Source organism: Apiospora kogelbergensis (assembly GCF_038363985.1).
Source record: "Apiospora kogelbergensis strain CBS 113332 chromosome Unknown utg000011l_segment0_segment0, whole genome shotgun sequence".
NCBI lineage: Eukaryota > Fungi > Ascomycota > Sordariomycetes > Amphisphaeriales > Apiosporaceae > Apiospora > Apiospora kogelbergensis.
Window position 1 is genome coordinate 427,718 of NW_027117428.1, and position 27,820 is coordinate 455,537.

The 27,820-nt window shown below is 51.7% G+C and overlaps 6 protein-coding genes across 6 annotated transcripts; 1 reads left to right on the forward strand and 5 right to left on the reverse strand.

Annotated features, from left to right (window-relative positions):
* Positions 1-918: 918 nt before the first annotated feature.
* PG998_014398 (Choline-sulfatase) lies at positions 919-2,766 on the reverse strand (the record flags this gene model as incomplete). The annotated part of the gene is made up of 4 exons (XM_066881214.1): positions 919-1,042; positions 1,104-1,685; positions 1,743-2,167; positions 2,227-2,766. 4 exons carry the CDS (start codon positions 2,764-2,766, stop codon positions 919-921), a joined length of 1,671 nt encoding a protein of 556 aa, XP_066723745.1.
* A 3,035-nt stretch (positions 2,767-5,801) lies between these two features.
* PG998_014399 (LMBR1 domain-containing protein) lies at positions 5,802-7,119 on the forward strand (the record flags this gene model as incomplete). Its single annotated transcript, XM_066881215.1, has 3 exons — positions 5,802-6,195; positions 6,262-6,378; positions 6,485-7,119. 3 exons carry the CDS (start codon positions 5,802-5,804, stop codon positions 7,117-7,119), a joined length of 1,146 nt encoding a protein of 381 aa, XP_066723746.1.
* Positions 7,120-8,183: 1,064 nt separating this feature from the next.
* PG998_014400 (uncharacterized protein) lies at positions 8,184-9,799 on the reverse strand (the record flags this gene model as incomplete). Its single annotated transcript, XM_066881216.1, has 4 exons — positions 8,184-8,518; positions 8,907-9,118; positions 9,467-9,742; positions 9,792-9,799. The coding sequence occupies 4 exons, from the start codon at positions 9,797-9,799 to the stop codon at positions 8,184-8,186; spliced, it is 831 nt and encodes a 276-aa protein (XP_066723747.1).
* A 1,428-nt stretch (positions 9,800-11,227) lies between these two features.
* PG998_014401 (uncharacterized protein) lies at positions 11,228-11,676 on the reverse strand (the record flags this gene model as incomplete). Its single annotated transcript, XM_066881217.1, has 2 exons — positions 11,228-11,330; positions 11,390-11,676. The coding sequence occupies 2 exons, from the start codon at positions 11,674-11,676 to the stop codon at positions 11,228-11,230; spliced, it is 390 nt and encodes a 129-aa protein (XP_066723748.1).
* A 4,412-nt stretch (positions 11,677-16,088) lies between these two features.
* On the reverse strand, positions 16,089-16,931 carry PG998_014402 (uncharacterized protein; the record flags this gene model as incomplete). Its single annotated transcript, XM_066881218.1, has 2 exons — positions 16,089-16,757; positions 16,827-16,931. 2 exons carry the CDS (start codon positions 16,929-16,931, stop codon positions 16,089-16,091), a joined length of 774 nt encoding a protein of 257 aa, XP_066723749.1.
* A 695-nt stretch (positions 16,932-17,626) lies between these two features.
* PG998_014403 (uncharacterized protein) lies at positions 17,627-19,618 on the reverse strand (the record flags this gene model as incomplete). The annotated part of the gene is made up of 2 exons (XM_066881219.1): positions 17,627-19,218; positions 19,276-19,618. The coding sequence occupies 2 exons, from the start codon at positions 19,616-19,618 to the stop codon at positions 17,627-17,629; spliced, it is 1,935 nt and encodes a 644-aa protein (XP_066723750.1).
* Between the last annotated feature and the right edge of the window lie 8,202 nt (positions 19,619-27,820).

The following is a 27,820-nucleotide window of genomic DNA, read 5'->3' on the forward strand; positions in this document are numbered from 1 at the left end:
AATCGAGCTGCAGACGACTTCAGAACCCTTCACGGTCAAGCTGGTTAACTAGGACGTTTGCTGTGCTCTGCCCTTCGCATATTTCTTGCCTGCTGTCCGCAATTCGGTTATAGGTATCGTGTTGCGTTGCAATCGAGTTGGTGCTTTGGCGTCTTTGTGTTCGAATCTCTTTAGGGGCGATGCCGGCGTGCGAGAATCTTGATAACAGTCTTCGCTTTGGTATCGACTACACGATGTACAGGATAGGCCGATGGGTGCAGACTTGGCTTGTGGTTACGCTGGGACAAATTGGTCGGTTGGGTCGGTATTGCAAGATCGAAGTATCCCCATCTCGTGACTCTTTTGCTAACACGGAGAACGGGTAATTATTGCTTTGGGTTGTCGTTTTCCGTTGGCGCACTCTCTCAGGCATACTCGCGAGATGACCGATCACATACGTAAATGACTGTGAGCCTGCCGCTCTACTGTTTTGTCGACATTTTTATTACGAACGGGTAGCTTCTAATGTATACCCACTCGTTGATAGCTGTAACTAAGGCGGTTCGGGATTCGTAGGTGTTTTCAGGAGGAAGACAGCCGTCGGGGAATTGCTAGTGGCTCTCATTATGACTTTACTGCGCCATGTTACTGAGTATTTACAGAGTTTTGAGAGCATTTGTTGGCCAGTACTATGTATACATAGTGTCAACTGCAGAGTTTGAGAACACATTGCCTAATAATCTCTACTTATAAACTAGCCGACAACCAAGTCATCATCATTTCAGACCTGTCGCGTTAAGACCCAGGTTTATTTCGAACCAAAAACTCGTCAACCCCCTCCCTCATCATAGTCCTCATCGTAGTCCTCATCGTCGTAGTCTCATTCGCATCCAATGGAAACCCAAAGTGCAGTCGATAGTCATTGGTACCACCAAGACACTACTCGCCGTGAGAGCCTGCTTGCTCCACAGTCACACGCTTGGTTTCATTTCCATACGTATCCACGGGAGGGTACCGGGCCTTGCGTTCAAGGTCATCCAGGGGCAGGAAAGATCGAATGTACCTTTTTAGTCGGATTAGCTACTTGTACGATGAAGAGGATAGATGAGATGAACACAACATACTTTGCAGATCCCCCTTCATGCGAAGCAGGGTTGAAATCCCATGATTCAAAGTGGCCTTTGTTGAGAGCATCCCACACCACACGTCTCTTCCGTTGAGAAAGGAGGACATCTTGAGCGATGGTATCAAAATCCCAACGGGCTCTAGACTCAACCTCGAACTCGACGAACTTGAGCTTGGCTTCCTCCTCCTCTGCCGAAGGTGGCTCTTGCTTATTGGCCAAATTGGCTAGATTGACTAGTTCGAGGGGATCCCGCTCAAGGTTGAACAGCTGTGGCTCATCTGTGGGACAGGTGATGTACTTCCAAGGTCCTCGGCGGATCATCATGAGCGGGCTGATGGTACCCTCGCCAGTATATTCTGAAATTACGGTGTCGTGACCTTCGCGCCCCTCCAAGTGAGGTAGCATAGAGATACCGTCCAACGGGAGCTGCGCGGAAGGCTTTGTGCCCACCAAATCACACAGTGTGGGAAGCATGTCTAGTGTAGAGACATTTTGCGTAACGCGGTGAGGCTGAAATTGCTGTGGGTACGAGAAGAGGAGAGGCACCCGAACTGAACTCTCAAAGTAACTCATCTTGTACCTTCCCGAGAGATTAGAGCCAAGAGCGAATAAGCACATGTAGATAGAGCGAACTTACCAAAGACCACGCTCGCCAAGCATGTCGCCATGGTCGCCGCTGAACACGACAATGGTGTTCTTATCAAGCCGACATCTTTTCAGGGTATCCAGCAGTCGGCCAATGCAGTCATCCACGTAGCTCACAGCACCATAGTAAGCTCTCTTGGCCCGCTTGATCTGCTCATCCGTGAAGTCTTTGTCCCAGATGTCGGTCACCTTCATTAATCTCTTGCTATGGGCATCCTGCTGTTCTTTGGGGATTTTGACCTTGGGTAGGTCGATGTCAACTCCTTCGTAGAGATCCCAGTATTTCTCTTCGATCGTGTAAGGATCGTGAGGGTGTGTGAGCGAGACCTTGAGTTTGCCAGTCATAGTTAGCATGACATTGGCGGTCAAGGTTTGGCCTTGAATCTGCAGCTTGTATACTGTCATCCAGATCGGCACCTAGGTATGCATTGTGCTCGTCCAGCGTATTTGTTCTGTTCTATAAAATGGGTACATACCGTCATGCAGATTGGCCTTTTGCCTGGCCCCTCGCGAATGTGGTCAAAGAGAAACTGTGTACTCTTGTACATGACTTCCTCGTCATAGTCCACCTGGTTGCTTCGCACGCAAGTGCCTGCCTGCAGAATAGAGCTTGCATTGTGGTACCATTCCAGTCTCCGTTCCGGGTCGTCCCAGTTGACGGCCCAGCCAAAGTCGCCCGGGTAAATATCACTGGTCAAGCGGGTTTCATATCCATGGAGTTGATCTCCAACGAAGTGCATCTTGCCGGCAAGGACTGTATGGTAACCCTTGCTTCTGAGATAGTGTGCAAAGGTAGGCACGTCGCTTAATATCTGGCTTGCATTGTCATATGCCCCGATCTTCATAGGCAAGAGGCCTGTGACGAGGGACATGCGAGAAGGGGCACAGAGGGGCGAGGAGCAATAAGCTGAGTCGAACTGGACGGATCGGGCGGCTAGGGCATCAAGATTGGGGGTCTTGATCTGGGAATCCGGGTTGTACATCTTGAGCTGAGGAGCTGCTAGCTGATCGGCCATGATGAAGAGAATATTGGGTTGTTCAGGAGTTGCAGATGCATGGCACGGTATAGGGGGAAGGATTGCCACTGCTACCGCCGCCGCCATTGGTTGCCGCCGCCGCCACCGCCGCTGATTGACGGTGACCATTGGTGATGGGCTGTGGAGTGGGTGATGAAGGTATGGAGTTGGGATCAAACATCGTGGTGCTCAGAGATGAATAGTGAGCAGGCAATTGGCCAAAGAAAGAAAGGGGTCTTTCAAGGGATATGCTAGTGATGTCCCGTGGAATGCGATGCTTGCTTGGTCCAATGTGGGTAGGAAGAGGCTCTAATAAACATATGATCCGAGCAAGTGCAGAACGAAACGGATAGATGTCAGGAGATAATATTGGCGGAAGCAGATAGATAGATAACCAATAGCAAAGATACGATATGTCTGGCTACTAAGAAAGAGGAATGAAGCGCCCAGTCCACCTTGTCAAGGCCAGGAAGCGCTGATGCAAAAATTTGGATGGATGAGAAAACAAAGAGCTTACGAAGGTGCAATATCTGAGTCAGTGAGAGATGACCCAGTATGGGAGATTATATATTGCTTGTTTTCGGGTACCCTTTACCGAGTAGTCCAAGAGAGAGCAAGTCGTCCAGCACTGGCGTGGGAGAGGTTGGGAACAAAGGGGATACTGTCATTGTCTAGCCTTGCGTGCGAATTGTGAAAATGTGGCCTCGACGCGTTGAAGACAGTATCTGATTTTGAGCTAGGGCGTAAACGCTGTTAGGACCCTCGAGTAATCCTGCTGGACGGCCCTTCTCTGCAAGCTGAGTATCTGGGGCCATGCTCCGCAGGTATGTAGGAGTCTTCGTCGAGTGGCTATCCACCCAATTCAAAGCCCGCCTTTCTTTTATGATCAGCCGAACCACCCCCGTTGACGTGCGGCGTTGGAAACGGTCCAAAATACAGCCCACGAGGCTCTAGGGCCTAAGCCTATATAACGCCGTCTTCTGGGCTAACCATGAAACTTGTTCGTTTCAGTTGTAGGATAACCCATAATCGAGTTCACTCAGCAAGCTTTGCCATTTCTTCAGGTCCAGTACACGATCGTCCATGGTTCTAGCCTCGACCACGAGTATCCTCTTTTCAGGGAGGCTTTCAATCAGTTTTGCAGCGAGTACGCACATGCCATCACCGATAGACATACTCGTTTCGCTCAGAGTCTACCACGGAAGCCCGATTGGTTGCCACATTGGATGTTTGTGGATTGATGAAATAAAACGAGCAGATTTGTTCGCCTGTACTATTAATGGTGAAGGCACACTTGAGATGGCCTGCGGGCTACTGGACGAACGGCATAGAGAGAAAGATGAGTCGGTGTAAAGACGATCGAATAATGCTTACACATCGATTGTCCTTGTAAGTGCCTATAGGAAACCCCATCCTAGTTTTCTCTATGTTAAATGTAAACCTTGGCTGGCTCAAGTTTAGACTAATGCGCGTCTCAAGTCCAATGAACGGCTAATAGCGGTAAAATGCGGCTAGAATAGGTGATGAATAACAATTAGTGCTAGATTGAATAAAACACTATCGCTTTCGAGAACGATCAGGTAAGATCAGATCATCTAGCCCGCACACAGCTAAAGCATCCCAAATGTTATCAATCACTTGCACGATCAATAAACTATATGCCCACAGTTTGGTTTCATCAACCTTTCTCCTGTCTTTGTATATTTTTGGTTGGTCTAAAGAAAATCGAAGATTGGAGCTTCGATGAGTGCTGAGAAGTGCTGAGATTTCTAAAGAAAGAAGAAGGGCCATAGTTTATGAGCTAAGAAAATGTGCGAATCGTTGAAACAAGTATGAATGGATGTTCTCTTCAGTACGGTAAACGCAACTTCCTACATTCACTCCTACACGCTTGAGCTGGATCTGATCAGTGTAGAGAGCTTTCTCTCTACCATTTGTAAACATACTTCCAACGACTTGATTGTTGACTAATTATTCACCGCAACTCCGGACTGAGAAGGCGAGCTTCGCGAATCACTGCTGTAGCCCGCTTTAATGGAGCACAAGACGGTGGCGTCAATTAAATCGCAAAAACCCCGAGTTATTACTATATCAAGATCGTATGCCAAACCGATGCTGGATGCTACATCTGGTCATGACCCATGGAGGATTGTGAATGCTTGTAGCGTCAAATCTCGCTTGAACAATGTCCAATCATTAGATAAGATGAATGGACTCTATTTGTTCCCAGCCTTATGTAGCAAACGCGTTGATTCGGGATGTGGAGGCATTATTGACAAAATGAAGCGCTTCGGCCCTTCCGAGTTTTGTTCTGTACGAAGCTAGCATTAGTAGATCATCAACTTCACCCTCTGGCTTCCGTAGCGTCGGAAAACACGTGATGCCATCTGGCATTCAAAGTGTCCATCACACATGATTATTACTTGAATTCTCATCAGAGCCTTTAAATCCCTTCCGGCAAGTAAGCAACACTATTATCGCGTTAATTGCTCCCCAAAATAAGTAAACACCTGTGAGCATCTTTCTGCCAGCTATTTGATCGGCACTTTTCGGTATAATGAACAGAATTGCACTCGATCCCAACTCGACATAGCATTGCGAGACAAGACAGATAGAAAGACGCGAAGAGATACACGCCAATTTGGAGGAATATTTAGGTACAGTGTTTCCGTTGCCATTTGTAACGCCTGTTGTATCCTGCGGCATCTAGGAAAGAGGCAAAATACCGCCGAAGCCCTGCTGGAAGATTGGTTTCCCCTCCTGGTTTTTCGCAGCCATTACGCTTGGGTTGACCTGTAAGCGGATACAGTCAATTGATGCCTACTATTCTACCACGTCGCAATACCGGGTTACGAAGCTGGTCAGATGGAAGTATCAATAACTTGAAAGTATCTGTACGTCGGAGGAGCCCCAGGTTGCAACCGTCGATCCCTACGCCAACAAAAGGCGCTCCCCGCACCATTTCTTGTGCATCATCAGTCGAAGAGAACGCTGAAGATCACGCAGACAGTGGGTAGCACCGTTGGACGGCCCAGATGATGGAACCGGCTGTTCCTTGTAGCCGTGAGGAGAACCACAAAAGCCACCCATACCACCACCATCGCCGTCGGGCTTTGCCTGGTCTACTTTTCGGCGCATTCAAACCAAATGAATCTGGCCAGTACTCGAATGCCTCACTCGGCTGGAAGATTGAGTCGCCGCCGGTCGTACTACATGGAGATGCACAGAACAGCACCGGCGTTTTAGTCTCTGGTCAATTGTTACTGGCTGTCAGAAAAGCACCTTGCGAAATCGAAAGTTTCAAAGCGTGGCTGCAAATGCATGTTATTCAGAAACGGCCATACCAGCGCCATTGCCCTGATTGCATCAACCAGAAGATGGATCTTAAGAACTGGACAGTCCTGGAAGGCCCAGCGGCGCTTAATCAAGGTAAGCTGGCTCCCTATGGATCTACCCTTACAGCTGACGAACTAGCTTGCTAACACAATTTCATAGGTTTAAATGAATTTCCGTTTTCATTCTTGTTAGAGGGTCACCTCCCTGCCACTACCGACAATTCCGTCATCGCAGTGAAATATGAATTCACCATCGAGGTCAAACTCAAGCACGGACGTTCACTCAACTTTTTAGGACTCATTGATGTAAAGCGAGCACTCCCAGTACCGGAAATGCTCATCACGCCGTCCGGGTTTTCCCCCTACCAACATTGCTGCATCAGTATACTATTCTCAGGTCATCCACCCCAATGAAATCAACAAGCTACAGCTGCGACTTGAAGGCTTCGTCAAGACCAGCAACGAAGTTAATAGCGTCGAGTATTGGACGCTTAAGCGACTCTCATGGAAGCTTGAGGAACATCTGAATACTATCGCGCCTGCATGCACCAAACATTTGCCGTCCACCAAGAAAGGTCATGTAGCCATGAAGGGAATTGAGCGTGTAGGCTCCCGCACCGTTGGCTCAGCTGACCTCAGTACTGGGTGGAAATTGGACTATTCGCCCAACGGCTATGCGGAAATGGAAATAGAATACCAGTGTAACAACAGTTGTTCGAAGCCAGTGTGCGGCATGAAAACCCACGACGACATAAACGTTACCCACCAACTGGTTTTGCAGTTGGTAGTTGTCCAGGAATTTGCCTCAATCAACCGACCAAAGCACGCTAATCCTACCGGCGTCGCCAGAATTCTGCGGATGCACCTCGGAATGACTCTGACAGAGCGCGCTAGCTTGAGCGTCAGCTGTGAAAACGAGGCACCTCCGATTTACAAAGACGTTCCTCCAAGTCCTCCTTTGTACGAACCGCCTAGCAATGCACTGATAACTATTCATCCTCGAAGGGTGAGTAATTGAGGTCGCGGAAGAGAAACTCATACACCTCAAAAAGCGCTCAGAAGAGACGCTTGCCCATAGTGAGGATAGGACGCTTGGATTGGACGATGGTTGCTGCGAACGGCGGGAGGTGAGATGCGGCAAAATGGAACTCTAAGGTTTTATCCGCAGTCACTGTCCGAAAGCTAGCAAGTGCAACTAGTGATGGTTGCAACGGCCAATAGAATTATGTACCACCAGTGATATTCTGTATAGATACGCAACTTTGTCGGCTTAGCCTGATGATATTAGTGTTCATTATCGCAACCGTCCTGGCGAGGTCGTGTATCCGACTATCAGGTAGCCCGGTTGACATGATATTCTTCCTTGCTAGCTTCTTTCACTAGTTATACCGTTTTCAACAGCACATTTAAATGTGCTTCCAAGCGCAAGTAAAGGGCACATTGCACATGCCCGTCATAGTTGTTCCTAGCTACAAGAGCGCAAATCCGCTGGACACAGCAAGCTGGGAGCAAATTGTGGTAGGATCAACAAAGTACATCTTAGAACGGAGACCAGCACCAATAGCAAGAAAAAACGACAAAACTGGCACCTGAAGGTTGTTTTGCAGAAGTTGCGGCTGACCTGGCCAAGACCAGCGAATGCATGGAGCATTTCGGGTTAACTCAGGGTCTGTAGCTAATCACTGCCATATTCTGATGTAAATTCCTGGTCCAGGCGGTTTATGACTTTGATCATAACCTCAAGCTGAGCCAATGCCTGGTCATGGTTATATTTTGACCATCCACCATCTATCATCGAAGCCCCTAGAAGGTTATATTAGCGCGTCATTAAAGTGCGTGATGTTCGCAGATCGGTTGAATAGCAAGGTTCACAGTAACCCGCTTGAAATAGCGGCGGAGGACGGTACGTACAAAGATAATCTGGTTGTGGGATGATCCTGAAGACGTAGGTCTCTTGTGAGCAGGTGACTAAATCCAACACAAGCGGTTCAAGGAAGGCCTACCCGATTGCTGGGATCTGACTGTAACCAAGTGTGCTCGACCCCCCAACACCATACCACATCGATCTTTTCCCATTGACGACTAAAAGATCCAGGAGGGCCATGCGCAAGTACTCAGGAGTGCCTTCAAAGGCAGAGAGGTAGGTTTCGCGAATTTCGGTGCTTTTAGAGGAAGCATTCCTAGGAAAGCAGGCCCGGTCAGTTGCCGTTCAGACTTGGTTGGAGCTTGTGATTTAGCGTACGCATTAGTCCACATCGGCTCCATAAGACCAGTGGCTGAGTAAATGGGGCCAGAGGAAGTCTGATGGTCCTTCCACTCAATAGCGCCCAAGTGTTCGATACTGATAGAGGCGTAGGCGTTTTCCATCAGATCCGGTCTTTGACCCATCCAGGCGGACTCGTTGAGCTTCCCACCACCTATGTATTCAAATCCCGGTTAGCCATCTTCAACATTTATTCCCGAAGGTTTAAATTTCTCAGAGTGACCACTTACTCAGGTGACCTGTTGTAATGACCAGGCTTGTTCTTGTTAGCGCTAGACCACATTATCGTTACTTTTCCATGATGCCTTACTCAAGGGTGATGCTTGGCTTGTTGCGTGCGAAGTACTCCGCTAGGGTGAGTAGCATCAAAGGGCCTGTGGAACATATTAAGCATAATTCTGCCTATGTGCGGGCCAGGTGGACTCACCGTTCTCTTCAATAATCGATGGCCCATCGCCTGCTTGCCGCAATGATGCGCATGTATCAGTGAACGGCTCACTGCCTGGTATGGCTAAGCGGCAAAATGTTCTTTTCGAGCTTACTGTGGGTGTAGAGGAGAATGCTTTTATTTAGCCCAGACGATCCTTCTAGGCGGCCAAGCATCGTAAACGTTGGTGCATCTTCACTGGGAGCGTCTAGAACCACCGTCATGTTGGCAATCTGGTTGCCCTCGATGAGCCCGCGGATGACCTCGCCAGTAGAATTACCGACATAAAGCGTAGGGCATGTGTTGGTTGCGTTGCCCGGCGGTGCTCTGGAAGGCAGCCATTGCAGCGCAGCATTCTCATCCGAGGTGTCAACCCACGAGAGAATGGCTGCTGAGATATTGAGCTGATTCATCACTATACCGACCCAAATTAGTAGCTACACCCTGATCGATCGAGATTCACTTGGCGTACGTGTAAAATTCAGAGTCTTGGCGGAAATCCAGTGGGGGCTTGTCAAATTGCCGAGCTGTAGTAAGGTATCAATACAGGTTCTCCTCCGGCGTTTGTTCGAGGAAAGACATCCTCACCTCAGGAATAGCAGATGTAGAGATGTTGCGGGAGGTGCTATCGAGACGGCTTAGGATCAATCGGCGTGAACGGTATAGGCGACTTACCCAAATACATCATATCCAGGCAGACTGTAGTTTCGGGTGACAGTCGGATTGTCAAGGAAGGCAATCGTGCCAGCAGATAGACCAGTCAAGTTTAGCGTGCCGAATGCGGCCTCCTGGGTGTTGGGATCAACGCCGTAAGTCCCAGCATCGTGCACTTTGCCTGTGACGCCGCGGGCACCCGTGTTGCCAGAGTACGGATAATAGCCTGTGGTATTGAAGCCAAGTTGGGAGCCATTGTTCAGAGTTGCCTCCAGGGCCCACCAGCGTAGGTCCCAGCTAGTCGAATGTTAGGCCTGCAGCCGTATAGCTTAGGAATCCCTCGTACCGGTGCATTGTATAGTTCAAGGTGGTTATTTCCAAGCCAGCCACGGTCATCGCATCAGCAATCGAATCAAGCATTGCGTTCTGCTGCGTGCTGGCGGCTTGTTCACATTTATACGTAAGTGATAATACTCTCCTCACCCTAGAATAGGGAACAGCTTACGAAAGCGAGGACCTCGGAGAGCAGTTTGAAAGACACGACTATATAGTCTCTGTTCGTCAAGTTGCGAAAGTGATTTCTGCGTCACAACAAGGCTTGCACATCGCGCAAGCGTGATTAGAATGCGATAGAACTTCATTTTGCGTGTGAAGTGCTGCTCCCTGAAGACAAAAACATTACGATGCCCACGATGGAGCCCAGTCAAGTATATGTGCACGCTCTACGAGTTGCATCTAAAGTAGCTTCTGCAAATGCGGATGGGCGGCTGGAGAGTGGGGCTGCGTCAGTACGTCACGCATTACGTACGCGGCGAAAGGAAATGAATATCCTCCTTCGGAACGCTGATTGAAGGGTATAGCAGTACTACGCTCAAAGAAGCAAAGATCTGCCTGCTGTAGTGTTATGGATGCCAAGCTCTTCTTTCTGCACCCATCGCTGGGGTAGCTGAAGCTCAAGACATGGAGAGCTAACATGGAGAGCTCGAATCAATGAGGATCCGGCAATTAGCACCAAATTATTATAAATTGTTTTATTATTATCTCCGATGCGTTCTCTTCTCCGCTGTTGGTATTTCATTAGGGATAACCGGGTGTACAGGCCAGCTACTTCATTTTCCGCAAGAAAGTGTGTTAACGGGAAAATGTATTGAATCTACACAGGATGACATACAATGAATGAAACCTCAATCCATATTCCAGTAGTCGACTCGGCGAATGGGTCTGAACCCAGACTATGCGATCCCAGACCGCTCACCACCCTCAAGTGATTAGGTAGGAACGATTCCCGAGCAAGTGTCGATGTTTGCGTAGGGGGTACTGACACATTGTTGGTATTGAGTCGTACATGGAGTCGTTTGACGATCAGCCAGGAGGCTTGACATTGCTGTGGCAACAGAAATGCAAGTAGTATTACGTAGGCATCAGACGCAATAGTACGAGACCCCACCCGGAAGAATACGAGGTTGCAATCGCTGTGAAGAACAGGTTTTACGAAATGCCGATCCTTACCGATTCGTGCTAAAATTGCAAAGCCTGGGTTGCACGAGCATGCACCCCCTAACGGCCAATTTACTACGGTGGCCAGGTTGCTCTTAATGCAGTGCTATCTACCGTTGGCCAAGTCGTGGCTGCTGATGCGCAACAGAGCTTTGTGGACGAGATGAAGGATGTCTTTGCATTGGTACAGCTAGAATAAGCAAGATATTTCACTGCTCGTCATAAGGATGACAGTATTCAAATAACGCGGTCGTATTGGTACGCTCATCCCTTGCAACCTTTTGATTATAGTAGTTGGCTCAGGTTGAATGTAGCGGAGCCAACTTGACCACAGATTGTTGGCCACGGCCCGTTGCATCGAGTCGTAAAACTGCCTACAAGCAGGGCACTGCAACATGGTAGTGTTAGTAGTACGCCCATGTACTTGATCAATGATACTAAACTTACTCTCCGAGGTCGTGCTGGATCTCAAAGGTATACCGCACCTCATTTGCGGCTTCGAGGATGTAGAAAGAATAAACATTATCGCTACAAGGGTAGCGATCGGAGGGAATCGTATAGTTCGAGGCTGTACACACGACGCCAGCGAACGAAAACCAGACCTGGGAATCATTTCCTAACCCGGATCGAGCAAAGTTGCTAACAGTGATTGTTTCGCTCGGCACAATGGTTGTTGTAGTAAAGGCGACTGCAATCGGCATCGCGATAGCTACACTGAAAGCGGCGTTCTTCATGGCTTCAAGTTGGGTTAGAAGAGCGAGCAGTTCCCGGTACAGACAGATCGTGAAGATGCATCTGCTGTTTTGATTTTTCCATTTGGATCGGTGGAGTCGGACTGATATATACAATGCCTGCTTCATTGTCCAGTATCGGACCATACTTGAAATCCAGCGCAGCATACGATGGTAGCAACGTCGCCTTAGATGAACAATGTAACATGCACTCTTCCGGATAAATACCGTAGGGACTTTTAGTGCTACCCTCTCAAGATATTCAAATCATTGCTGTGCATCGGGCCGCAATGATTGGGATGACAGGAGCTGCAGCAATAATACATATTGATGGTGTATGATTCCGTGGAAGCTGGCCGTAGCGGCCGCTGCCAAGTTTCTCCAATTTAGGCGACTATCTCTGGAGACTCTCGGGGGTGGAGGTCCGCCAAGTGACTCGGCTGGAAGCTCAGATCTAGGAGCTGTACATTTCAATAATTCACCACCCGAGGAGTTCTGGAATGGATGCACCGTGGCACGCAACCCCATTGCCCATGATTCTTTCTCAGTGATGAACCAGTCAAAATGAACTCATGCCTCCTGGAACCATTACTACCCAGTGAGTGCCAATACGATGCGATGGCTGGTGTCGCCAGTGGCTTTGAAGGCGCAGACGCAGCAATTAGAAATGGTATGGTAGCAACGGCAGCAGTCCAATATTCCGGTGCGTCCAATGCGGAACCCGGTCCTGCATCAAGCATAACGTCTTGTGGCACGAGGGTATGACATGTGAAGCGAGGCAGCCAGTAGATAAGGATCAATGGAGGGCTACTCGTGCTTCGCAGTGCTGGAGTTGGCTATGTTTCCTGGCTCGGCCGCTCAGCGTGTCGTACTACGGCGAATCAGCACCTTCCTTCCTACATCTTGTCACGCGCTTGCGCGCGATCTTATCACACAGCAACCTGCTATACAGTAATTCAATTAATGGCTCTTAAAGCCTAGAAAGAATAAGGCCTGAGTCGTGCCGTACCAGTGCTGCTGTCCGCGAACATACGGCAACGGTGATGGCGCCTACAACACCAGACTGACCACCGGCCGAGCCCAACGCCCAGCTTACGAGATAATTGGATAACCCATCCCTGCAATCGACAGATATTCCAATTCCAAGAAGGTGCAGATAACAAGAAACAGAAGAGGACCACAAAGCCAGCCGCCCCAGCTGGACCTGGAAAACCTGGAACTGCACCTTTTAAATACGCCACGGAAACCCTTACGAAACGACTCAGAAGCACAAATAGTCGTCGAACGAAACAATATGGTGTACGGGAAACTTGCGACACTCTGACTCATACTGCGAAAGGTCAGCACTGAATGTTGCAGTGCCACCGCCCAACGTAATGTAGCAGTATACGTCTTCGTGCATGTTACGCGCGCAACCTTAGGTCTTCATGCGGGCAAAGGGCGGCGGTCGGCTGACATGGACTTGGCTGCGGTTATGCACACCTGCTCGTACAGTTCTCTTGAACGACTTGTTTAATGGCAGCTTCGAGGGTGGTAGCAGAGAAGGCACCTTTCGGCGGGGCAATCAGTAGTAATGTCTATTGCGGGAAGCAGCTCGGCCAACATTCTGTTATGCTCATTCGTATGCATTCGTCGACGTGATCTCTAAAGGCCTAAAATCTTTTCTTCTGGCTAGCGCCACTTCTGAAGGAGTTGCATGAGCCGAAATTGGAATATGTAGGGGTTTTGGGTGACAAGGAGAGGACTTAGACTGTACTATAGATTAGCGATCGTTGTCCTTTCGGCTTCGCCGCCCGGGCGTTAATAAATTGTGTGTGTGTGTGTGTGTGTGTGTGTAACGAGTAGACCTTGTCCATTGCACGCATTTGGATCATTTTGGCGCTTGGCATTCTTCAGAATAACAGAGGCCAGAATTATGCCATATGATAGAACTTAGGTAGTAGCGCCAACAAGGGCCTGGATTGTATTGTTGTTAGTTTGGAGCAGACAAAGGAGCCAGAGACGATGCTGGACGCTAAGATGTATTCAGTCTGGGGCCCGTCCTGCGCAGACGGCCGACAGCGCTTGTCTCCATTATGAGTAGATGATGGAGATCAGAGAAGAGTGTCCTGAAAAATTGGGAAATTCGTTAGAGAAAGAGAGATTGCCACTGGAGTGCTGTGTAAGTAAGCTGTGAGGGCTGTGACCAAGATGATGAAGGAAAAATAGGCCTCGTCGAAAGGGGATGAGTTACTGCTTAAGTATTCAGATTTTCGTGATATACTGTACACTGACCGATTGCTGTTGCTGCAACGCAGACAAGAAGAATTGTAAGACAAAATCATTCATCATGAGGCCAAACGGCGAAGCACTGCGCCGCAATCCTCGAATAGAATATCCTGCAGTGTACTGGGTCTGGATCAAGGCAGTTGCGTGGTATGGCTATGCCGCCATGCTCCCCGTTGAAGCGATACGGTGAGCCGCGCCCAAGACCACTCCTGCCACGCAGCTCCAGCCTCCAAACCAATCTCCGTTGTCCTTTCCAGACATCCCCAACTTCTTCGAGGACCAAGAAGGCTTCGACCCGGGCCCCTTTAGCTTCCCGCCACCGTAGCTCTCCCCCACCTCCAGTCCATGCGTTGTAAAGCGGGGCCAGCTCAGTAAAATTTGAAAGCTAGCAGACGCTAAGAGTGTGGTGACCGATTGTTTTCCCCCAACTGGGTCGCTGCCATGAACACCCGTTAGTAGGGCTGGTAGTGCGTACTAGCGTGCTAACAGATCTAAGCTTTGCTGAGAACGCTTGTGATTTTCATTACCTTCACAGAAATGCCAATTTCACATCTGCGCCGGCTTGTTTCCCCAATTTCGGTATTCATGTACTTACATACTTTCAGCTTGGCGCGATCAGTGCCATCTTTCATATTGTCTGCCTTTCTAATTTTACCAATATCATTGTCGGGAAGCACCACAACATTCGGCTCTGGCCGGCGAGGAAAGGAGACGCCGACCGCTCCTCACCGGAAATGCCCGCCGGAGCTGGACATACTAAGCAGGCGAATGCTACACAGGTATTTGGCAGTGCGAACCGGGCACGGCGACTTTGCCTGGTACCATAGAGCGAGAGAGCATGACGATGCCAAGCTCGATTGGAGCTGCGGCAGACGTAAAGATCCGGAACACCTATTCTGGTGCAAGAAGGCACAAGCCTCCTACGACCGATGGCCTGCAAAGCCGCGAACGAAGCCCAGAAATGCCGCTGAATGGCGGTCGTACAGGCTACAGATTATGAGGAGTCCGGAAGACTTTCAAACACTCCTTCGCACGACCAAGTTCTATACCGACATCTGCCCAAGGTAAAGGGAGACCGAACATGTGCTATATCTCTTTTCCTTTTCGTTTTTTCTTTAGCATCTACTCTTCATGTCTTGTCTCTGTATTATTCCGTTCTGCGTCCTATCCGCTTCTAGTAATAAGGGGTTGGGGCGTTTACTTTTGATTTCCAAATCTTCAGGAGATACCGTAGCACTACGAAACGGTGCTACAACCGAGAGCCAGACCGCACCAAATTACGGCTCTTTGGATGCGTAGGACGGACGGTCGGCCCCCGGAAATCCCCTCCTTGACGCAAAGCCCCGCTGACGCGGGGCCACGTGGCAGGGGAACCCTAGTTTATGCATGCTTTCGCATGTATAACAGATCTATGGAAAGGCTTCACTGGGAAGCTAACAGTCCTGCAGATGGCTGCCCTCAACCGGCCGAGGGAGAAAGCTGCTATAGAAATGGCGAAAGCCCAACCGATTCTGTCGGATAATCCTCCTTTGTTGTATACAGAGATAGAATAGTTAGATTAGCCCGGTACGTCCTCATGCCCCGCGGGAGGCTCAGAGTCACAGCTGGCTAGTGCAGCCATCCAGACATAAGATAATAAAATAAAACAAAACGCGCATAGCTGTTCCCATCCGTTGGTGCGTGGGGATCCAGTACACCTGAAGATGTAAGAGGGAACTCCTTTTTGCGGGGCATTCTACCCCACCATGCTAGGATGGTTTCCAGGTATGGACCGGAATATCAAAGACGCCGTTCGGATTGGCCAGCTTGTGCCAACAACTAGTGCAAGTTCCTCTGGTACCATCCTGTATTTTGCCTCAATATCAACAATGAACCAGCGCAAGCTGTGATGCGATGACCAACTCCGAACAAACTTTGAAACCGCGAGCACAGTCGTTTCCTGTCGCATCGCCTCCGGTTCCTCGAATTACTTTTCTCCATCCCGGCTACAATGTTGGAAACAATATGCTTTTGATTTCCTGATTCGACATAACGTGGGTCACAATCGAAGCGCGCACCTCTCGGCACATTCGCTACTAATCAATCAATTACGCAACCGCAACGCCGTAAATCAATGTAAACCAACCGGAATCTAATTCTTCCATGCTTTATACATTCACTTTACAGGTGCGCGCATTACGACCAGCCTTTCCGCAGTTGCCGCAGCGCCTTTCGCGCGGTCGCGACCGCGTTGCGCGACTGCTACTCGCACGCGTTTCCTCTCTTAACTGCGCATCAGCGTCTTTTTGATCTAGAATATCTCGTGCTTCGCCGAAGGAAAGCGTTCCTCCATCCTTGACACGAGTTCTTTTTGCTTTCCGATGTTTTGCGAGAGCGACGTTGGCCTCTTCAAGGCTATTGATCCTGGCCTTGATGAGGGCGTTCTCGTTGTAAATACCCTGGAAACCTTTTTCAAGCTGAGTAATTGCCTCAATAATTGGTGTCGGGGAGCTTCCCTGATGATGCCGGACTCGTTTCCGAATGAATTCAGACTGCGAAGTTGCCTCTATCGGGCTGTGTGGCGTCTGAGAGGCCCATTCGGTGTTCGCCAGCAGGGTGGCGGGATGTGGTGAAGGTGTCGATAACCTCACATCCAGCTTCGCGAGAATTCTGTTCGGGTCGAGAGGTACTAAACCAGCCCCGCTGAATCCAGCCTGGACGTTCTCGCGCGTAAAACCCTTCCAAAATGCGGCTAGGAAGGCGATAAGAAACTCGGCCTTGGTGATGCGGTTAACAAGTGACTTCATAAGCCCTTCGATTTCGCGACCGTACGCCCGCTATAACGGGCTAAAACACCCAACATCAAGTGGCTGAAGTAGATGCAACGAGTGCGGGGGCATGGAGACCGTGATCATGTCCTTCCGCTTGCAGAACGCGTTGAAGTCGGCCGAAGCATGGCTCTCGTGCCCGTCGATCACTAACATTCGATATCTTCCCATCACGCGCGACATCGTCCGCACAAGAGCGAGGAACATCCGAGGAAGTATGTATGCAAAGAAAAGAAACTCAACAGACCTTGCTTTTCCCCCTATCCGACCAAATGCAAGGATAACACGCTAGCTAATCGAACCCACACTCGAGCAAAGAAGAGAAATAAAATGCAGTATCATGTATCAGCCATACAAACAAATGAGACGAGAAAGAGAGACAGAGAGAAAGCTCCAGATTATCCTATTCATCATGCCATCATCCCTCAATGCAGGCCAAGATAAAAATAATCACGAAAAAGCCTCCATCGCACTGGCGTGCGATATCATTTACCGTGCAGCTTCTCGGAGATAGGCAGCACTGGCAGATGCAGGGTTCTTCTGCGAGTCCTGGCTGGTCGAGCTGTTGTTTCGCGATGATTTCAACGAGGTCGGGCGCAGAGCGGGAGCTTCCGCATCGAGGGCAGGCGGCGGGGAGTTCGGAAGGCTGGTAGGGAGACTAGTAGTGGATGAACCTCTCATCTTGGCCTTCCTTGGGTTGAAAGGCTGATGTCTAAGCGGCGGCAGGAAACTGGTCGCAGGCAGGTCTATTGCAGAGTGTGCTTTGGGGGGAAGGGTCTGCCGCCATGGGTGTTCAAGCACCCGTACCGGCTCCTCTGTCCCCTCTTTCAGTTCATCGGCGAAGGCTACTGAGGTAGGGGTCCCCGCGAGTGAGTGCGTTAAGCCCAAGCCTCCAATCGGGTCAAGCGCGACGACACTACAGACTGGTTGTCTTGGTCAATCGGCAGAGCTGTCCGGCTCCAACTATCATCCTGAGCATATGTGTCAGGGTTAGACGAACGTGAATTGCGTCCTCCAGTAGGAGTAGATGGTTCCACAATTGATGCCCTATAGGCCTTTTGCGCTGCTCTTTCGTCGGCTTGCACGAGTGCTGACTTCACGGTAGATCTCGAAACAATATCCACCGAGTGTCCTTTACGAGAGTGTGGGCGCGAACTGCTCGGGGTCGTTATTGCCGAGGTCAGGGGACGGAATTCACCATTCGTAGAAGAAGAAGATCTTTCCGAGTTGCCACTGGATTGTGCCTCTTGAAGCGATTGAGGCTGATAACGCGTCTCTACCGCACCTGTCGCTTGAACTGTATCAACAAGATGTTCAAATGCTGGCACATCGCTATCTGATTGATCAACTGAAATGGCTGGTGATATGACAACCGGCGGGCCCTCCAATAATGATAGCTGTGCCACTGTGGGGTCTCGAGGAGTTGCGGTCACCGCCTGTGTTGAAGGGTCCCTTGCACTGTCTAGGCTCGGGGTCATGATGCTCCAACTTGGTTCTTCCTCGTCATCTTCATCGGAGGCTTCTTCAATCCGGGGCGAAAATGGTATTCTATTCTCGGCGGGACCCCTCAGCTTCAGAGATGGATGGGCGTAGGACTCGGAGATGAACGCGAAATAGTCGGCAAGTTTTTCCATCTTTTGGAATCCTTGGTGAGCGCTGGGGACCATGGCAGGTTCTTCCAACCTCACAACATCCTCGATCATAGGTGCGTCCTCGCTGCACTCTGTGGCGTCGCCCAAGTCATCATGGCTCACGGCTCTGCCAATCGCACTGGGAGAAGGTGACAGCATCTTCACGTCTTGTACAGTTGGTTGCGGTTCAAGTGCACCAGGAGCTGGTTTGGTCGATGATTCATGACTGCGAACGAAGATACGACCTTCCTCGTTCTGGAAATGATATCTGACACTCAAACGGTCAACTTCGTCTCTGTAGGGTGAGGCGTAGATGTCGATGTTAGACTGGTAGTCTGGTTTCCTTTCAGCTTGCTCTGTGCGTTGCGCCTTCTCCTCGAATTCCCGCATTGGGTGATGGGCAATATGTTGCACATCGGCGTTAAGTTCCCTTGCCTGGCTCTTCTGGCTACCGGTGTCCTGGTCTCCGGTTGGGTGGGCCTCAACATCGCCACTGCGGGGTTTGATATGGGCAGCATAGTGATGAGGACGGCGGCGCCCTTCGTTCGCGATGGGTTGCTGGGGTGCAGAAGTATGGCCCGTAGTGTTTAGTCGTCGATCTCGCCTGTCCGCGAGGCCAGCCTCTTCATAGTCGCTGCTCGAGTCTCTGAGACGAGGCGGATGCGCCGGGTGTTGTCGTCCTCGCGATTCTCCATTGTCCGGTGCCCCATCCATATTCTGTAATAACGCCAGCGCTGATGCCGGATGAACAATATGCTGCGAGACTGGCATTCCTTCTATACTAGTCAGCTCTGAGCGAGAAAGGGGTGGGCGAGGTTTGTCCTCTTTGGCTTCCGCATCTGAGCCATTGCAGTAGAACTACGAGGGTCCTTTGAGCCTCGCAAGCAAGGACATACTGCGACCATGGCCAGAGTTCGAGGAATGCCGACTCATCCCTGGTCTCTTATCCTGCGCAGACATCGACTGCGTTGATCCCGATGTACTGGGTCTGATTGACGGCGCTTGGCGCGGATTGGTGGAGTCATGATCAACCCCTTGTGCCGTTGGGCTGTACATGTGCGAGGGAGGTCCAGCGAAAGTGTTGTTATGAATAGATTGTGACTCGTCAAAACTGCCCCTTGGTGTTGATGTCTTCTTAGATCCAGTGGAACTACTTCTGAAACTCGCAAGAAACCCTCTGCTCTTGGGTTTGACATTTTCGTTGCCGGGAGCCTGGGGTTTGAGACTGGGACTGGCCATAGCTTCTATGGGAAAGTCACTCGTTGAACGAGTTAGCAGACTTCTCGGGTGGAATCTGGAAGGCTGTTGTTCTAGATCTGGTGCGGATAACGGCCGGTTTGAAACTTTTAGCGCCTGGACGTATTGGTGAACGGGTCTGACGTTCGTCTTCTGGCAGCAAGAAAACATACCAGGAACTGTAAGTCACGAGTGCGTAGGCCTAGGGAAACGGAAGTCTGACTGGCATCTAGCGTCCAACAGCAGACACGCAAGTTCATAGGCTGCCTGTCGCAAATGAAGCGGATGATCCTGGATGCCATGGTACCGGGCGACGCACACGACTTCGTAGGCGGGGTGTAACAATAAAGTACACGAGGACGAAGTTCATGCGGCGTTACCATCTGGCCTGCCAGGAACGAGATCGTGTGGAAGGGGCGTAGGGATGGTAGTTTCGAATCTGTATATTATGCACATTCAGAATGACGGGCCTGGCTCTTTGTCGGCCCAGTTCGTTTCCTATCTTGATTGCATCTTGCGAACGGGGTATCTGCGTCCCTTGTCTGGTCCGAGTGCTCCGACATTGGCTACGCTGGGAGAAAGCCTACAGTTATTAGGCCGCATCGGTAGGCAAGCGCTGGGTAGGCCATAGCAACCTGGCGGCATTCCGGTTGTCTCCTTTGCATGACTCGTGCCGAGTCCTGTTCTCTCCCGACCGTAGGCAGCCAACCAACAGCAGAGGCGGCATGGTTCATTGCGCCAAGCGTAAGCGGGAATGCTGCCACGCCGAGCCTAGCCGGATAGTGGCATTCTGCTGAACGCGAAATTGCGGTCCGTGTAGTCGGAACCCAATCAGCGGCCATCACGGTCATGTCTGCATCCGGGGACGGTCAATCGTCGCTGCTGCGGGGTATGGCACTGCACGGGAAGAGAAAACCAACGAAGAGACTTCGAGCGTCACCGCCCCGTACTCGATTGTTCATCGTCCGGGCTGTCATTGTTGTTATTTCGTCACAATGTTGGAGGCAAGAGAATGGAAGTCGCATTAGAGTTACCTGGACTACTCGGGCCGGCTTCTGCTCTGACCGACCCATTTGGGTGTGGAGCGACTGGTCTTACTGCAGGGCTCTCGTATGGGTCGCGACAAGTCTCACTAGCGAGCCATGGCCGGGGTAAATGGAGCACACAGAAGCCCCATCGTACTTATAGCCACTAGTCAATCAATGCAGGCTCGGATACTCTAGGAAACAAATCGCAAGAAGTCGGCCATGGTGCATTCGTTGGGAAGTAGAAGGAGCCTACGAACATCGGAGCCAGTCTCCGCCATTCCGTCCAGCCAGCCATTTGTCCACTTGCCGTAACTACGCCAGAACAGCCGAGCAAACTGATAGGAGTTATGCGACGTCTTCGTCGGGCGCTGCCAGTAGGCCAAAGCCGACCGCCGGTTGGTATTGGGAGCAATTGCGTGGGTGGGCCAAATGCTAAAGTGGAACTCTTCCGTGGCTCGCAGTCTCCTGCGTTGGTCCTGTTGCATGAATAGCCGGACCATGGTAGTCACTGGCCTTGCGTCCTCCGATCGAATCCTCCGCGTAGTATTATAGGCAATCCCCACTGCCTGCGTCTTGGAGGTACAAACGCCGATCGGGTGCTTCCTGGCCATGCACGACCAGGTACGTTTCCTATGACGGCCGTTCCGTTGTGGCCTCCGTTGTGGCCTCGAAATGGCGGCGGTCGCGCCTCGAGGTTGTAGGGATTGCGGCCGGATACTGTTGGGGAATTCGAGTCACGAAGTCGGCGTTGAGCGCATCGTGCGGCGGCGGGCATACTCGCTGACTGGCAATGTGACGGTGGAGCAGTCTACTTATGGAAGACGAGTGAGGGGGTATCAGACAATGAGCGTAAAGTAGGTAAGCGTAGTGGCAGCAAGAGGAGATGGGAGGGGAAGTGGAAGGAGAGTGAGAGGGAGAGACCGAGAGGGAGAGAACGAGGGAACAAGAGAGGGGACGAGAGAGGGCGAGAGGGCGATGGGACGAGGGAACGAGAGAGACGAGAGAGACGAGGGAACGAGAGAGACGAGGGAACGAGAGAGACGAGGGAACGAGAGAGGGCGAAGGAATGGGCAAGGGCGAAGGAATAGGCGAGAGGGGCGAGCGGAGCAAGAAAGGGAGCGAGAGGGAGCAAGGGAGAAAAAGAGGAAAAAGAGAGGGAGGGACAAACATGGCCCAGGAGGCGAAGAGGGACATAGATGCAGGAGTAGATCCTGGAGCCGTGACACTGGCAGAAGGGACCAGAAAACACTCCCCGAGAGGCGCATAGCCAGCTTTGGAGGAGAGTCACTCATGTCGCCGGTTGTGCCGTAGCGGTGGCTGGGATGGCAGTGGACGTCTGTAGAGGAGCCGAAACGCCAGACGGAAGACATGGGCAGGAACCACACACAGCATGTACGTAGGGGCCCACCTTGACAGACCTTAGCCGTCGACACGATTATATAAAGGCGACCTTCTCCAGCGCAGTCAAGGTTTCTTTTCTTCTTTCTTTCCTTGTGCATCCTTTTGGATCACCCCCTTCCCTCCAGCGACTTACTACCTCCTGGGGTTGGGTTTGCCTTTCAGAGACTTACTACCTCCTGGGGTTGGCTCTGCCTTTCAGCGACTTATTACCTCCTGGGGCACCCTTCCTTTCAGCGACTTATTACCTCCTGGGGCACCCTTCCTTTCAGCGACTTACTACCTCCTGGGGTTGGGTTTTTTTCTTTCTTCTGCCTTTCAGAGTCTGGGGTTGGCTCTGCCTTTCAGCGACTTATTACCTCCTGGGGCACCCTTCCTTTCAGCGACTTATTACCTCCTGGGGCAGCCCTCCCTTCAACGACTTTCCTCTTTGGGTTGGGTTTTTCGTTGGGCTCCGGCAGTCCGAGTCATCTCCTGCCGGATAATCCAACGGGCTCTGCCACCCATCCAGTCGAGCATCTCCTGCGGAGTGGTATCGAGCCTGGCTCTGGCGTCCGCAGTTCGAGTCATCTCCTGCCGCCTTTGCCACCCGGGTTTTTCTCCTACATTCGAGCATCTCATGTACCGAGGTTTTTCCCTGCACCTGCTAGTGGCAGTGCGGCCAGCGAAGCCGGCCTCTGCGCCTGTACGTGGTGCTGGCTACGAACCTGTTGGCGCGGATCGGGCAGTCCCGACCCCGTGAGCAGAGCCAATGCAGAGACGCGAATAGAATAGATGAATATAATGTATTGGTGCATACTTACGTACATACATGGCACTTTACCCTTTCCCTCGCCGTGCTTCTTGAATGGCAAATCGTCGCCGCCGCCCGTAGTTTTCCATGACCCTGCGCCCTGATTCCGCGCTCGTGCGGTCACTCGCTCTCGTATTGTAGCACGGACTGCATAGATCCATGTGGTTTGGCAACACGTACTCGTCAAGGCGTACTGCGGTGGACATGCCGCCGCCGGAACCGCTCGTGCTCGTTCGCCAGTGCAATGTCTGCCTGTGTTCATCTGGGGTAGAAACAACTGCGCTTGGCTCTGAGGAGGCCGAAAGTCGAATGGACGTTCGCCGGAACGGACGCACCCCAGAACTGGTCCACGACGATGCGAGACCTTGCTGCTTCGCCTCTCCGAGGGTATGAACATCCTCACGCGCTCTTTCCGGTCCTTGATCACAATGTCGCCCATGCAATTCTGCAGACATCTAGACTGGCTCGGGAACAGGTCGATCAGTGGCGCGCCGAAACCATCCAGCGTCTAAATCAGCGACCCAGAACCAGCACCGAAAGGGCTGTTCACGCGCGGGGGCGGAAGCGGTGCTGGAGCCGTTCGGGTGTGGGAAGCAGTGCTAATCCAGAACCGGATCCCAGCCCCGGTCCATCTCGTTCTGCTGATCTGGCGCTCGACTGAGGACCATAGGATGGAATGCCTCTGAGTCAGAATCCACGCCAGACACGGTGGTACGTCCCACGCGTAGAGTCCGGACTGACGGCAGCTGCAAATGAGCCGCTTGCTCACGAATAGGCCAAAGATCCGAAATCACATGCTGTCGGCCGCTTTCGGTGCAGGCTCACTTCGACCCTCCGCCACGTCTGCTCCGAGTCGGATGCTGCTAATCGGCTCTTGCATGGCTATGCCTCACAAGTCGTACTTCGTCCAGAACTTAGCCTCTGCCCATAAGTGTAGGCTATGGATCAGTACTTCCCAACTGGAAAGCCCAACTCCGCGCCTGACAGCCCAGCCACCAAACTGTGCTGGGCTCGCATCCATGCTTGCTGCTTCATTACAGCACCGCACGAATTGGGCCACAGAAATACCAGTTTTGGGGCCAAGGCTCTCAGTGAGTTGCATATTCCATTATCCTTCGCCCACCTTGCTCTCCTTCACCTGTAACTTCCTCTATTCATCCGTCACTTCCATCCACGCCGACATGCTCCCTTCGCAGCGATACGGTGCACAGCGTCCGCGCCACCCACGGCAGGGCCGACCATCAGCAAGCCATGCCACCACGGCGCCCAAGACCGTCGCTCCTTCGGCCACGCAGCTCCAGCCTCCGAACCAACAACCACTGTCCTTTCCAGACGTTCCCAACTTCTTCGACGACGAAGAAGGCCTGGGCTCGGGCCCCTTCAGCTCCCCGCCACCGTAGGTCCCTCCACATCCAGTCCGCGCGTTGTACTGAAAACGAAGAACGTCGGGCGACGCCCAGGAACTGCTGCACAAGGTGAATGAGCTGCTGGAAAAGGCCAACGCCGTCCAGTCCGAGCTGGCCCTCCACAACGAAAGGTAAGCCTATCCCCGCCCTCGTACGGCCGAGCTCTCCTACTCACGCACGCCCACGTCTCGCCAGGTTCACGACTTTGTAGGTCTCCACCGCCGTCGCAACGATGCGCTTATCTGACCACAGTGCCCGGACAGCACACAGAAGGTCGAACAGCTGTACGTCACCGTGTGTTCAGTCTGGCGCAGATCGTCAACTGACATCGAGTACAGGTTCTTGCAGCAAACCCAAAGGCTCACGGGATGGTTGTCGCAGGTGAGAGCCCTGTTTGAGCGATTCGTCCCCGTGGCCGACGCCGATCCCTTGGACGACACCTTTTTCGATCAGGTGTAAGGCTTCGCAAGAGGATATTGGATGTCGGAGTGGGTTAAGCCATTCGCAGACACGACGGCCCATGGCGCGGAATCGTGTTGCCTCACTGGCCCCGTACCTGCCGACCGCCGGTGCTCCATTCCTCTGCCTCTGCCAATGCACTGGCCTTTTGTAGCCTCGTCGACTCTTTTCGCTGTGGATCATGCAACGCTGCTCGGTTGTCGGTTGGAGAATCGTCGGTGGGATGCGTCTATCGCACGATGCATGCAGGTCGGTCTGGCAATGTCTATCACGCTGGTCCCGTGGGGACTGGGTCTCGCTGGCCTAAGGAGTCATTGTGTGCCGGCGTGCTTCGGGGTTCTTTGAGCATTCGAAACAGTGAATAACAACCGTGCCGCTATGCTGTCGTCTCTCTTGCACACATAATCGACAGTCACCTCAACGGGTATTCTTAGCAGCAATTGTCATCATGCTGCCATGCTCAAGTCCCGAGCTTGCCCCCGCTCCTGTTGTGCTCGCCGCCATGCTGTGTCAGATTTCGACTCATGTTGTCGGTCGTCGGTCGTCGGCGTATGTTATGCGGCGCATTGCCAGCGTGATACGGATAATCGTCTTTTTCGTGCCCTTCAATCACGTTGTTATGTCGGATAAGTCGATCATCGCATTTGTTGCTGTTTCGAGCTGTGACTGCAATTGAACTGGAAGCCTGGCCCCAGTGGCACAGCCGCCTTCTCCTGTGGCTGACACCAGCCACCCCCTTAACCCGCTTCTTCCACCGTCCAATATTCATGCTCTTTTGGCACGTGAGCCGAATAGTTTCCATGCAATGGTCACAATCACAACAATCTTTCAATCTAGGTAGTACACTTTCCTTTTCGATATTCTATAGATGCCGGGCTATCTTCGACGACACGTTCCAATGCTGCAGGGGGGCGTATGTCGAGCTTCCATGAAAGCACGCAGGACCTACTGGAGTCCCTAACCGATTCGGCTAGGGCTACCAGGAGCATGGCCGATGGATGGATTGGTCCGCAAAGGCGTAACTTAGACTCTTCGTCTATCGATCGTCTGCCACATCCCTCGAGTGTCAGAAACCAAGCGTCTTCCAGTCGCTACTCGACCTCTGGCTCCTCCTGGGCTCCATTTGCTGCGAGAGGTGCTGGTGGCCTTGGGCACTAGCTCGGAGAGACGTTTGGAGGGGACGATTGATGCTGATCTGACGGTCCTACTGTATACTCGCCCGCCCTCTTTTCGTTGGATACAGATACCTCAGGTAGTCGGCCCAAGAAGGATGATAACCGATTCGATCTTCAAGCGCAGCGCGTCAAGCCCCTTGAAGGGGCTAAAGACCCGTGAGCGAATGGGCTCCCCTATCTAACCGTTTCTTCATAACGGGATCATGGTAGAGACCTGTGAGCAGAGAGTGGCGGGAGAAGATGCGGTCGAATCACCATGGTCTCATTCGGGACTGGAAACATGTTTATCAACGGCCAGCGCGCCAAGTTAGTAAGGAAGCTAGTATATTTCGCAAGAAGCTCTCGATCATCTTCCACTTGATCACCTACTGCCCTGGTTATTGAAAACAACTCCGACATTCGGGTCGTTGAACAGTGCAGATAACTCCTCCTTCGCAAGACTGACCCGTTTCTTGTTAGTGGGACTCGATCCAATGAAACCCCCTGCAGTATCATCCCAAGAGACATTTATGGGAAGCCAGTCACCATTTGGTCGCAACCGAAGAGAACAACAAGTCAAGTTTCCCAGTACGTGGCTTTTAAGGGGCTCGCCCTTCCGTTCGAAAGACTTTGACTTGTCGATCCATACACCGCGACGCCGGTTCCACGTCAGATCCTTCACACTGCCTTCGGCATGGACAGTGACTTGTTCGAGACGAAGATTCAATCCTCGTTGCTTCTGTCGCTTGGGCGGTTCTTCTGAGCGCGGCAGCGTTGCTTTCCTCTTCAGGCAAGGACGTCTCGGCATCTCTGAGAGAGGGTTGAGCTGCCTCTCCTCATCGGCATCCAGTGGCGCGGCACTGTCTACCCAATGGTTGGTATAATTTGTTGGCGAAGTTGGGGATGTCTCTGCGGTAGGTGACCCCTGGGTGATGTCACACAATCCCCCACTGGAACCAGAAACGATGCGTCTGTCGGCTTTTCCAAGCCACTCGGAACAGGGGAGTCTGGTGTTGGCGGGCCAGGTGAGGCTGTCGTTGGATTTTTGTTCGTAGAGACAAGGGTCCGTGCATCATTGGCCGCGAATACTCCATCGAGACTCGTTTCCAACTCTGTATTGGATGCTCCTGGAAATTGGGGAAGCTGGAAAGAGTGGAATAGTTCATCCCCGAGTGTGCCCTCGCCCGAGTTTACTTCAGTAACTGTTTCGTTGATTCTGGGGCCAAGACAAAACGCAGTGCCAGGCAACTTGCAATCGTCATAGCCTGGAAGGGATGCTTCGACGGAGGCTGAATCCTCCGGATCGTTCTGCGCGCGAAGGTAGCCCTTCATTAGGTCGGCTCCGTCCATGAATGGGAGGTATGGTGATGCAGGGCTAAGGGAAGGAGCTTGTACTGTATCGTCATTCGCCGTTCCATCATGCTCAAACCCACCCTTCACGAGCTCTTCCCAGGCCTCACACCACTTGTCGCCACATTCTGCGGGATTTTTCCCCAAAAAGTGTAGCATGTCGTCCAATATTGCGAGCCCCAAGTTGCTGCCATTGAGGCATTCGGATGGTAATGGTTTTTGAGGGGAAACGGCCCTGTCGAAGGAAAAGTCCGCTGCCTGATCCTCTGTCCACGGGGGAGAGAGTAGAACGGGTACTTCCACCGTCTAGCCGTTCAAGCCCAAGCGATAGACCAAGATAGGGAAAGTCGAAGCAGGAGGAATTTTGATCTGCCTCTAGCCGATAGGCTTGATCGTTTGTCTGCGGCCATGTCATGATGGGTGGGGCGTATGCTTTGTCAGCAGTGTTGGTGGTGATGTTTTCGGCGGTGCACATTGTCGTGGGGTCTTGTGGTTGAGAAAGTGAAGAAAGAAAGGAAAGAAGGATTCTATCTGATGAAGGGTGGACGGATTTATATGGTTTCTGGATGTGCCGGGCCGGTCGATCATCGAGTGCTACCGAGGACTGCAGGAATTCA